The 12,034-nt window shown below is 66.0% G+C and overlaps 1 protein-coding gene across 15 annotated transcripts in view; it reads left to right on the top strand.

Annotated features, from left to right (window-relative positions):
- The window catches only part of GRB10 (growth factor receptor bound protein 10), a 107,001-nt gene that overhangs the window by 91,187 nt on the left and 3,780 nt on the right, over positions 1 to 12,034 (top strand). For 12 of the 15 annotated variants that reach the window (XR_013814299.1, XR_013814300.1, XM_079786268.1 and 9 more), the window contains 9 exons: positions 127 to 195; positions 1,398 to 1,535; positions 2,813 to 2,923; positions 3,266 to 3,364; positions 5,275 to 5,355; positions 6,021 to 6,218; positions 6,868 to 6,934; positions 7,633 to 7,720; positions 11,736 to 11,829. Coding sequence is in view for 13 of the 15 variants with exons in the window: in XM_079786268.1 (XP_079642394.1) it covers positions 127 to 195; positions 1,398 to 1,535; positions 2,813 to 2,923; positions 3,266 to 3,364; positions 5,275 to 5,355; positions 6,021 to 6,218; positions 6,868 to 6,934; positions 7,633 to 7,720; positions 11,736 to 11,829 (945 nt within the window). In the remaining 2 variants the exon portion in view is untranslated. The remainder of the gene's footprint in view (positions 1 to 126; positions 196 to 1,397; positions 1,536 to 2,812; positions 2,924 to 3,265; positions 3,365 to 5,274; positions 5,356 to 6,020; positions 6,219 to 6,867; positions 6,935 to 7,632; positions 7,721 to 11,735; positions 11,830 to 12,034) is intronic. The other 3 variants (XM_079786269.1, XM_079786265.1, XM_079786264.1) reach the window with 2 other exon arrangements.

Below are 12,034 nucleotides of genomic sequence, written 5' to 3'. Positions count from 1 at the left end.
ACAGGAGGCCATGCGCAGTGCAGGTGGACGTGGCCGCCGTGGGGGTGGCCAGCCCCGCACACCTGTGAGCGTGCTCTTCCCCGCCTCACGCTAACCTGCGGCGTGTCTGTTTTCCCGCTCCTGTAGAACTTCTTCCCGGACCAGATGGTCACCTGGTGCCAGCAGTCCAACGGGGGCCAGAACCAGCTCCTGCAGGTACAGGGCCCGTGGGCCTCGGGGTCCCGGACCGGGGTCCTCCCTGGAGCTGCCACAGCCTCGCAAAAACTGGGAGCAGTTTCATTCCTAATCACGGATCAGCCTCAGTTCTTAATGGCGTGTAGAGAAAGAGAAGTACGTGCTGACCTGGGCAGTCGCTGGAGGCCAGCTCCTCCGGAGTGAGAAGCCCTGTGGCAGGACACTGCTGTGGCTCCAGGGGGGCAGGGGCAGGGGGAGGCCGCGGGCTCTCGGCCCATCGCAGAGCCCCTGGCACGCTCGGCTAATGGTCCTGCTGGGTGAAGCGTGGGCCTAGATACCGGGGCGTCCGCACCCCTGCCCTGGAGGGAGCGTGCCTCAGGAGGCCGTGCTGCTCCAGGGAAGGCGGGAACGGAGGAGGGAACACTGCTGCCCCTGAATGCATGTGCAGCGTGTCCATGACAGGGACCTGGGCATGCAGGCAGCCCGGCTGCTGCCTCCACCCAGGGTAAGAGGAGCCGTGGAGGGGAGCCGGCAGGACCCAGCCCCTAGCCCTCTTTTTCTGCTGGTTGGTCACCACCGGCGTCTCAGCCCCCGCGAGGAGCCGAGGAGCCTGGGAGCCCTGTCCAGGCCTCTCCCCAGGCCCTGTGGCCCCGCATCCTTTATTTGTCACGGCCCACGCACAGCCACGGCCAAGAGGCTAACGGCTGCTTTCATCGCCTGATCTGAAGTGGCTCCAGGAGGGTTGGCCCAGGTGCATCCCAACTGTCCACGTGTCCCCTCTCAGTCCAGTCCCTCCCGGCCTCGCCCGCAGAGGCTCGGGCCTCTCTCGGGAGGAGCTCGCTGGGCACTGGGCCGTCCCCCAGGCGTCCGGGGAGAGCTGGTGTGCAGATGCGCACGGGGTTCCCCGGGAGTGAAGGCAGGCACTTCCTCGCCCGCGCTGGCGTGGGGTGCTGGTGGTCGGACACTGTGGGGGCTAGAGCACGGGAAGTGGGGGCCTGTGCTGTAGCTGCAGTTAAGTCCACTTAACCGCTGACGCTGGCCTGTCCACACCAGTCACACAGAATGGCGAAGACTTGAAGAGGGCGTTTATCCTTTGAAAAGTCTCAGTGTGGCCCCTAGAAAGAGTATTTTAGTCATTCAGAGAATGTCAGGACGTCACGAGGCTGATGACGCGTCCGTTACCGTATCCGAGCACCTGACTCTCCACACCTGCCCTTTGACAGAATTTCCTGAACACCAGCAGCTGCCCCGAGATCCAAGGGTTCCTGCAGGTGAAGGAGCTGGGGAGGAGGTCCTGGAAGAAGATGTACCTGTGCCTGCGCAGGTCCGGGCTCTACTGCTCCACCAAGGGCTCCTCCAAGGTGAGCTTCGCCACGCCGGCCACGCCACCGGCACGCCGGCCACGCCACCGGCACGCCGGCCACCCCACCGGCACGCCGGCCACGCCACCGGCACCCCGGCCACCCCACCGGCACGCCGGCCACGCCACCGGCACCCCGGCCACCCCACCGGCACACCGGCCACGCCACCGGCAGGCAGGAGGTGCAGAGTGGGCGGGGCCTCCCTCTGCCTGCTCCCTGGGCCCCTTGGAGCTCCTGGGTCCCTGCGCACTGGCTGAGACAGACCTAAAACCTGCAGGCTGCACCCCTCCCACCTCGGGCCCCAGCCAGCTGTATGCTGAGGACTCGCTCCGTCCTGAGGCAGGATGGGCCTCAGGCCGTCACAGATATTGGAAGGAATAAGTGCCGTTTTGCATGTATCCCCACTGGGAAGAGGGCAGGAGAGGTGCAGGCAGCTGCCGGCTGCCAGGGCGAGCTGTGGCCTCACAGGCCTCCCTCGCTCGGGTCTCCGTGGGTCCTGGCACCTCCTGGTGGCCCTTCTCCTCGCGCCCATGTCCACCCTGCAGTGGGGGCCGGGCCAGTGGCCTCGGCCAAGCATGTACCTCTTAAGAGCTGAGGTCTCTGCTCTTGCCTGGAGGAAGAGGGAGGCGAGGGTGCTAAGCATCAGCCCGATTTCCTGCTGCTCCAGGGGTGTGGGAGGGGGGAATGGGGGGTGGGGGAGCCGGAGAGAAGGAGCATGGTGGGGGGCCTCCCTCCTCTGCGAGCAGAGCTGAGGGAGCGGGGGGGGGGGGGGGGGGGGGGGGCAGGTCACTCCCAGCGCCGGCTCTGGCGTCTGGCCCCTCACCCTCCTCTCACCCTCCTTGGAGACGCTGAGCCTAGGGACCTGTGTGCCCGGAGCTGGAGGCAGAGCTGGGAGGGAGGACGGGGCAGGAGGTGAGCGGTGGGAGCTGCAGGCGCGGCGGAGTCTGATACACAGGGAGGTGGCACGGGACCTGCCTTGGAGCCTGTGCTCTTAACTTTGACCTTCGGGCTCCGAGTCCCCGCCCTCCCCGCCCCCCTTTGCACTTTGGATGTTTGGTTGTGGGGCTCTGCTTTGGCAGAGGCCAGTACCTTCTGACTGTCTTCTGTCTAGGAATGGGGCGGGGCTTCTGGTGGGGGCAGGGCGACTGGTTTTCACTTAGGGATTCTCTTCCACGTGGCCCTGCCCGGTGGAATGTCTGCGGGAGGTGCGCAGCCTGCCCTCTGCTGGCCAGGACAGGAACAGCCAGTCCTGGTGACCGCTGCCTCCTCCCTCGCAGGAGCCCAGGCACTTGCAGCTGCTGGCCGACCTGGAGGACTGCAGCGTCTTCTCTGTGATCTCCGGCAAGAAGCAGTACCACACCCCCACGGAGTTCGGCTTCTGCCTGAAGGTACGGCCGCCCCTGCGGGCCCTGCAGCCGGCGCGGGTCCCCTGGCCACTTTGGAATTCAAATGGTGCATTCTTCCTCGCTTGCTGCTTTTTTCTAAAACCAGTAATACGGTCTCACACTGGGTCGATTCATTCGTGTGAAAAGGTTTCCTGTGTGTTACGAGGTGTCCGTCCTTGAGGAGCTCAGAGGCCCCGGGGAAGGCGTGGTGGTTCGGAGGGGCCCCTGGGGGGGCGCCCAGCCAATCTGTGTGTGTGAGTGTCGCCTCGGTCCTGCCTGAGCCTGAGGCGGGCTTCTGATTGGCTCTGGGACACTCACCACGTCTTCCTTTACCTCCTTTAAAAGCCAAACAAAGTCCTGCAGGAGACAAAGGAGCTGCGGCTGCTGTGCGCGGAGGATGAGCAGGGCCGCATCTGCTGGATGACCGCGTTCCGGCTGCTCAAGGTACTGTCCCCGCGAGACCGGCCCGACCCCGCTCCGTCCGGGTTCTCGTTATCGGGGGTCGTCACCCCTCTTGCCCACGGGGTTTTGGGAGCTTCTCCCAGAGGCTTCCCAGGGGGAGGGCAGAGCCGGCGGCCGGCCTGGGCCCTGCACACATCGGGGGGTGCGGGCCCGGGCAGGTGAGCCGACTCGGGTGCCTCTAGGCACTACCACGTGCCCAGGGCGAGGGGCAGGGAGAGGGCCAGGGGCCAGGGTCTGGGGGAGAGGGACGGGAGGAGAGAGAGACGGACCAGAAGTTGGGGCACAGGGAGCTCGCTGGAGGGTGAATTGCTTTCTCGGCCAACTCTCAGACTCCCGGCTGCCCGAGAGTCGGGGTCCCCAGGCACACGGGACTCCGCGGCACAGCCGAGCGGTGGCCAGGGCAGGGGGTGCCGCCAGCCAGCAAGTTCTAAAGGAAGTTGATGGGCTAGGACCCCTGGGGATCGCACCCCAGACAGCAGCTTCTCAGCAGTGGCCACAGCGAGTCCCAGGCTCTTCAGTAAACGGCTCCTGGGGTGGGGGACCCCCCTCACCTCCCATCCCCACAAACGTCTTGAGCAAACACCCCTCGGACCCCCCATGTCTCCCGGCCCTTGTATTCACAAAGCCCGCCCGCGCGAGTTAGTTGATCAGGAGGAACTTGGCTGAGCAGGGATCTGGAGGGAAGTTGCTCGCTGACCTGGCGCCAACACAGGGCGTGGTCCAGGAATCTTGTCTCTGAACCCCCAGCCCCGCTGCCGCTTCCAGCTGGACAGCCTCGGGGTGCAGCCACCTGGAGAAGCGGGCGCAGCCGAGGGTGGGCACAGACTCCCCTCAGACGCACAGGGGAGCCCCGCTCGGCTCCCGTGCCTCTGCCCCAGAACCTTGGCTCGTGTGATGTTCGCCGCTGATGAGACAGACAGAGGGGGCCAAAGTGATGATTTTACTGTTTCCTGGGAAAGGTGGTGCTGAGATGGGTGTGCGCCGTCCCAGGCCACTCTGAAAGCTAAACGCCCGTCAGGGCTGGTGGGGAGAGTTTCGGGGCGCCCATCCACAGCCACAGGAGCGCTCTGCAGCGAAAGGCAGCAGCAGCTCGCTGGGTCCCCCTGTGGAGACAGAGGGAACCTCAGCAAAGAGCCGCCCGGAGCAGTGTGCTCAGAGCAGGCAGCTGGAGGGAGGGGTGTGGAAACCCCTGTTTTCTGTAACAGGGAGCCCCGTGCTCCCCAACCTTCTTTTGGCCCCACCCCACTAAGCATCTCTAAAATCCCGGTGCCCCCGTGACGTATAACCCTAGTTACTCCAAAGGCGAGCGCCTGTTCACGGGGAGGAAGCCTGAAAGGCCATGAGCTCGGTCTACACAAGCTTCCAAAGAACACGGCCTCCATGAAAGAGAAAAAGAGGAGGAGGAAAGGACAGTGGAAGTCCTGAGGGAGACATCACTAAGAACTTGTTTTAAAAAATAATAATATGAAGTGATTTGGAAAAATAGCAAATAAAGTTTCAAAACATACAATAGCTGAAATGCATAAATGTGTCACAGTATATATTTACATACTGTTTATGAGGCCCCTGGAACCATAAGAAATGCCAAAAAAAATCACTGTGAAGAACTTACTCTCGAACTGCCCCCCTTAAAAGTTCAATTGCCCCCCGTGGGATGTGTGCCCCACGCTGGGAACCGCTGGTGTAGACGCCAGTGGACGGAGAAGGTAGAGGTTTGGGGAGAGCAGAGGTGGGGGAGACGGTGAGGGTTCTCCACACTTGGGTGATGTTTGTGGTCTGCATACGCGTGACCTGTTTTGGGAAAAGCAAAGTGAACGGGGCGTGCGGGGCTCCGAGGGGCTCCATGTCCCCCCCCCACCCGCGCCAGCACTGACTCTGGCTTTGGCCCGTAGTATGGAATGACCCTCTACCAGAACTACCGGCTCCCCCACCACAGAAAGGCGGCCTACCTGAGCTCCCTCTCCGGGCCTGTGGTAAGTGCACCGGCCGCCTCAGAGCCAGGGCCGTCCCTCAGCTCTTCACACACAGCCGCCGCCATGGCTCATGCAGACAGGGTTGGGGGCGGGGGGGGGGCGCAGCTCAGGCCTGTGGTCCCAGAGAAGCCAGCCCGTCCCCCGCACCCCGTGTCCCAGGGGCTGCTGCCATCCCGGTCCCGCCCCGCAGCCCCGGGCGTTTAGGTGGCTGCTCCGCCCAGCGGGCAGGTGGGCAGGAGCGGCACGGCCTCCCTGAGGGCTGCCCCCTCCCCTTGGCTCCCATGCCCCGGGGTCCTTCGCTGGTGGAGGAGAGAGGAGAGTCCCCCGGTTCTCGGGACACACCGCCTTCCCAGAGGTGCAGACACACTCGTGCTCCCGCTGCAGCGTCCTCATGACCCATGTCCCTTCCTGGGACCTCTGTCCCTTCGCGCCAGCGGAGGCCTGTGTCCCTGCACTCGCCTGCCCACAGGAGGGGGCGTTTCTTAGTCTGGGGAGAGACCAAACCCATGTGAGCTGAAGGGCCACCTGTCTGCCCCTGAGTTCCCACCCGCACCTCTGGGAGTCGGGAGGGGTGCTCGCGGCCCTTCCCGGCGCCTGGGACTGCTTCGTGCCGAGCGCCCGGGGCCCCGGCAGTTCCTGTGTTCAAGACCCGCGCCCCCCTGCAGCGCAGTGTCTCCGAGAACTCCCTCGTGGCCATGGACTTCTCCGGGCAGACCGGAAGAGTGATCGACAACCCCGACGAGGCCGAGAGTGCAGCCCTGGAGGAGGGGCACGCCTGGAGGGTAAGGGTACGACAGCCCCTCCCCGGCGGGACCCTGCTCGCGCTGCTCCCGGACAGCGGCTCTGTGGGTGTTGGCCAGGGGGTAAGGAGTTGGGGGGAGGGTGGCATCGAGGTTACCCATCCGCAGCACCCGCCTCCTGTCCCCTGGGCACGCCAGGAAGGACCAGGACCGGAGCAGGGGCGTCGGGGCCCACACACGCTCCCTGCGGAGGAGCTGTCAGGGCCTGGGTTTGCGGGCCACAGCCCGCGCCTCGTGGCTCCACCACCGACCGGCTCCGTGGCCTTGAACCACCTTCACGTCCCTGCTCTCCAGACGGAAGAACGGCACCGGCTCCCCGGTTCTGACTGAAGACGGTGCCCGAAGCAAGATCTGCCGCTCTGAATCCACGGCGCTCCTGAGCCCGGAGCGGCAGCCGAGGGCCCCACGGCGGGGGCGGGGGGGCCTGTGGTTTCTGCTGAGGTTCATCCAACTCCCCACACGTCTCCCGTGGGAGACGGACCGAGCCGCTGCCCCGGCCGGGACTGTCAGGAGCACGCCGGCTCCGGCTCCGTGTCCTGGCTCTGCCTGGCCCACCGGGCCCGCAGCTCCTCGTTCCCCGCGGGCAGACAGGGCGCGGGCGGGCTCTCGGGCCAGGCCCCGTCCGCCCCAGGCAGGACGCCCTGAGCAGCGTGGACGGGGCGGGCGGCCCTGCCCGTCTGCCGGCAGCGCTGACGGGGCGTTTCCCTTGCAGAGACGCAGCACCAGGATGAGCGCCCTCGGCAGCCAGAGCCCCCTCGCCCATTCCTCCCTCAACACCGGTACGTGGGCCTGTGCGCAACGGAACACCGCCCCCCACGCCTCCACCCAGGGTGTCCGCTCCCCTCTCCTCACCCCACGCCTCCACCCAGGGTGTCCGCCCCCCCCCCCACACCGTCCACCCAGGGTGTCCGCCCCCCCCACCCCACGCCTCCACCCAGGGTGTCCGCCCCCCCCCCACACCGTCCACCCAGGGTGTCCGCCCCCCCCACCCCACGCCTCCACCCAGGGTGTCCGCCCCCCCCCCACCCCACGCCTCCACCCAGGGTGTCCGCCCCCCCCCCACACCGTCCACCCAGGGTGTCCGCCCCCCCCCACCCCACGCCTCCACCCAGGGTGTCCGCCCCCCCCCACCCCACACTGTCCACCCAGGGTGTCCGCGCCCCCCCCACGCCTCCACCCAGGGTGTCCGCTCCCCTCTCCTCACCCCACGCCTCCACCCAGGGTGTCCGCGCCCCCCCCACGCCTCCACCCAGGGTGTCCGCCCACCCCACACCGTCCACCCAGGGTGTCCGCGCCCCCCCCACGCCGTCCACCCAGGGTGTCCGCTCCCCCCCCACCCCACACCGTCCACCCAGGTTGCCCGCTGGCCTCAGGAAGGGGCGCGCCAGCCACATGGCTGTGCTGGGGGCAGCCCTGCGCAGGGCCGGGACCCACTCTCCCTCTCTCCCCCCTCCCTCTCCTCCCTCCCCCTCCCCAGTGATTCACAAGAGCCAGCACTGGTTCCACGGCAGGATCTCCAGGGAGGAGTCGCACAGGATCATCAAGCAGCAGGGGCTGGTGGACGGGTAAGCGTGCGGGCAGGTGCCGAGGGCTGTGCACTGTGGGCGGGGTCCGCCCAGGCCTCGCTCCGGACGGGGCAGAAGGAGAGCCTCACGAGCAGACGCGGCCGCTCAGGGCGTGTGGGTTGCAGGAGGCCTGTCCAGCAGTGAGGGTCGCCATCTCTGCGTGCTGTCACCGTGCCCGCCTGTGCTGCCGGGAGCAGGCCGGGACAGGCCAGCCCCTCCGATCAGTAAGGCCCTGGGCACCGTGTGTGCCCGGCGTCAGCACCGAGCGCAGACAGCCCCGCCCACAGCCGCCCGGGCCGTTCCCACCGGGAGTGGCTCCTCTCCCCGGGGCTGGGATGGCTTCCACACCTCCGGTGGCTGACGCTGGCCGGTGGCCATCGGATGGGGTCACCGGGCACATCTCCTGGCGTCGTCCACATTGTGGTCCTCCCAGGGCCCTCAGGGTCAAGAGGGCTAACGCCCCGAGGTCAGAGCCTGGCCGCACCTACTCAGCATCCCTGGGGGCACTGGCCAGGGTGGGGGCAGCGCTGGGGCTGATGGGGCAGCTCCTGCAGTGGCCGGTCCCTGCAGCGCTCGCCGCCCACGCCTCACCCGCCCGCACCGGAGACGCACTGGGGCTGCTCCGGACCCGGCGGTGAGGCGCCTGGGCCACGTCCTGGTCCGCTGGCCACGCAGGGTCCGCTCGCAACGGTCTGGGCGGCTGTCGAACTCGAAGAACGATCCTCTTGCCCTTCGCCTCTTACAAGTCTCACTGTGGGCGTTGAAAACCTGGCCTACGAGGGAAGGGGGTCGTGCGCCCCCTTTCCTGTGCCCGGCTTCAAAGCCTGCTGGCTGGCTGGCTGTCCCCTTACCCTGTTTCTGCCTCTGCCCCCCGCCCCTTGGGGACCTTCTAGAGGAACCGGGCGAAGCCGCCTGCACCCCTAAGGAGAAGGGCCCTCTCCTGGCCCTCAGGGTCAGTCGCACTTTAAAAGGAAGCGGTCGGGAAGGGACAGCTGAATACTTGTAACGAGAAAGGCTTTTTAAATAAAAATAAACCCTCAACAACAACAAACCAAAAATATGTAACATCCCATCCACGTTCAGATTTCCCCAATTGCTTAAAAAAAAGTCCTTTAAATTCAGTTGGTTCGGATCAGGGTCCCCAGTGCACTTCGCCCATGTGTCTGTCTCTTAGGTACCCCTGAGGAGGGTGGGCGCCCCCAGGCACTCGTGCCCGGCCTTGCCTTCGTCCCGCGGGGCCCTGGCTGCGGCAGGGGCGCGACGGCATGCCGGGTGGGGACAGCCAGCGCTGCACGCGCAGCTCGGGGCTCCTGGGAGCGGCCCAGGCACGAGGAGAGCGCTCTGTCCTCCGCCGGGCCTGGTCCCCCCGTGCGCTCAGCGTGGGGCAGGGCTGGTGCCGTGGGCCTGCCCCTCCCTGGCCGGGCCCCACCCCCATTCACCACGTGGTTTCGGCCTGTTCGGGGTCAGTGTTTCATTAAGGGAACAGACTCGTCCTCCTTGGCCCCACTACGCCTTCGTTTCTTAGCGAAGTCCTTTCCCTCGTCATGTGCTCGGTCTCCTGGGAAATGCACCTCGATACTTAATTGTCAGTTTTCAGAACACTGACGTGGCGTGCCACCGTCCTTCTAGTGACCAATGAGGCCCTGCTTTTTCACGCGTGGATTTCGGTTCTTACGTTTGATTTATTTCAACCAAAATGCATTCTTCTTGCCGCTGCATGTGCCGTCCCTGGTCATGGCCCCTTCCTCCGTGGCGCCCGAGCCCTCTGACCGGCACTGAGCATGGTGACCTCCGCAGGGACAGGAGACAGGGTGCAGGAGGCTCCGGGGCACATTTTCCCAAACCGGGGGAATTTGAACAAGTCCTGGCGGCCTTGTTCCTCTTCTCCACAAGAAGCCCTGTGCTCTGCCAAAGACCGGGCTCGAGCGTGGGCCCGCCCCACTCTGACGCGCTTTACCCGTCGGGCGTGGCAAGATTCCCGCATCGCTCGGAGGACGCCAGTCCCTTTCGTCCGCAGGAACGCCCAAATGCCCGGCCTCCGGCCGCCCGCGTCCTCCCAGCTCTTCCGTGGTCCCAGCTCTTCAGTGCTTCGGCTCCTCTTGCTTTTTGGGGAGAGTGGATGGGTGCGCTTTTAAACATGAGCACACATGCTTGTCTGCCCGTCCTGCCCCGCCTGGCCCGCTGCGAAAGCCGAGCCGGCGCGGCTGCGTGCGCCACCGCGGGCAGCGGTCACTCGCTGGCACCGGGCTCCATCACGCGCCTCCTGCTCGTGCCGGTGTCTTCGCCGGCGAGTCCTTAGAAGCGGGGCGTGAGTGGCAGGCAGAGGCCTTGCCAGCGTTTCCTCGGCGGCGGGCACCTCGCCACGGCTCCCAGGCGTCAGGCGGGCGGGAAGCGCCCGGCTTCTGCGCGTGCTTTTTGGTGACGCACGTTTCCTCACGTGGTCACGTTGGCCGTCGCGGACTCCTGTCCACGGTCCTGACGGCCTCGGTATGGCTCGACGTGCCCCCACCTTCCCTCCTCGCTTCCCTCCTCCCTTGCTTTCTCTCTCTTCCCTTTGGTTTTGCTCGCTCCTGTCTGCTTGTTGGGTCCCGGATGCACGCGGCGTGCGTTTGTCCTGCGCGTGTACAGGAGGGTCTGACTCTCCTCGGGTGGCTGAAGTGGTTCCCCAGCTGCCGGTGCAGCTGCCACTTGATCCCAGCACAGTCCCCGTGCAAGCCGGACAGCAGCCCCTCAGCCATAACGGTGTTTCCTGTCCTCGGGGTCCGGCATGCGGGGGAGAGGGGCCTAACTCTGAGCCTGTTCGCCGACAAGGTTTGCGTTTCTTGGGGGGGCGGGGTTCCCAGGGCCCCCAGCATAGACTGCTCAGTGGCAGGCGGAGGCTGGGGTAACCGTGAGGACCTGTTCCCAGCCCTGAGCTGCACCGGGCGGGACCCCAGTGTCCCGGGCGGCACCGCGGCCAGTGCCCTGCCAGGTGCTCGGCAAGCTGAGGCCCGCCTCCCGGGGACGGGACCCCAGGGAAGTGAGGACCTTCGCCTTGGCCCCGGCCCAGGCCAGCGGCCCCCTTTGCCGCCCTCTGGTGGGGGCCCTGGGGCTAGATGAGCGCACTCTGTCCCTGGTGTCAGCTCCGCAGGACAGGACAGGGCAGGGCAGCGGGCGGGTGGCCTCCACTCACACCGGGAGGAGAGTGAGGGCAGGAAACACACCCAGGAGGGGCTGCAGCCCCCCACGTGCACCCCACCCGCCCGCAGGGTTCCTGCCAAGCAGCGGCCGCGCTGCCTAACGGGGTGCAGCCCTCATCCGATGTGCATGCTCCCCGCCATCAGTGCTCACCCTGACCCCCCTGCACCAGCGCGGCTCCCCAGTTCACCTCTGTCTCCATGGACCCTGGTTCTGAGCAGAAGCCAGTTCTAGAATGTGCCTCGGGCTAGTGAGTCTGGCGTTGCATTTGAGACAGGAGAGCTGCTGAGTCATCCTCGGAGTCTCTTGGGGTGTCCAGGGTGGACGTCTCCGCCCGTGGGGGGCCCTGGCCTGTGATGGGACGTGGCCCCGTCCCCAGCAGGCCCTGCGCGGCCTCGCTGGTTCCTGGCCCCGCCTTCTGCTCTGAGGAGGAGCCTCTTCCTCATCGCAGACTCCTGGTCCCTGCTGACCTGGGTCTGTCCACCCCTGCTGCTCCCTCGCTGCCCAGATCTGGCCAGGCTGCCTTTGGCCATCACCTTGGAGAGCGCCCTCACCCCACAGACCCAGTGTTCCAGCCGCGCCCCCTTCCCCCGAGCCGCAGGGCCCTGGGTTCCAGGGGGCCCTGGGTCCTCTCGGCGTGATGTGCGAAACCTCAGCCTGGGCATGCGGGTGCTGCTGCACCAGAGGCCAGCGGATGCTGAGGCCCCGCAGCCTCGTGGCTCCAAGGGAAGCGTGTGTGTGTGTGTGTGTGTGTGTGCGTGTGCATGTGCGCGCACGGGCAGGTGTGCACACTGAGTCTGGATTTTCACGTTGACGGTCAGTCACCTTCCCTTCCCAGGCTCTTCCTGGTCCGTGACAGCCAGAGCAACCCCAAGGCGTACGTGCTCACGCTGAGCCACCACCAGAAAATCAAAAATTTCCAGATCTTACCTGTGAGTATCGATGTCATCCTGCTAATCCTCTTTCCTGCTGGTTCTATTCTTAACGCAGCTTTCAAGTTAGAAACTAACCAGACTGCAGAGCAGTCGACGTCGGGCATTTCCACGCTCACGGGGGGAGATGCTTAAAGGGTTTCCCGAGAGATTTTCCTGGAAACGGGGAGCCTGTTGCCTGGCAGTGTGGTGGGAGGGGGCCGGT

The sequence above is a fragment of the Cnephaeus nilssonii genome (genome assembly GCF_951640355.1).
Source record: "Cnephaeus nilssonii genome assembly, chromosome: 12".
NCBI lineage: Eukaryota > Metazoa > Chordata > Mammalia > Chiroptera > Vespertilionidae > Cnephaeus > Cnephaeus nilssonii.
This window is presented reverse-complemented; position numbering and strand designations above follow the sequence as displayed.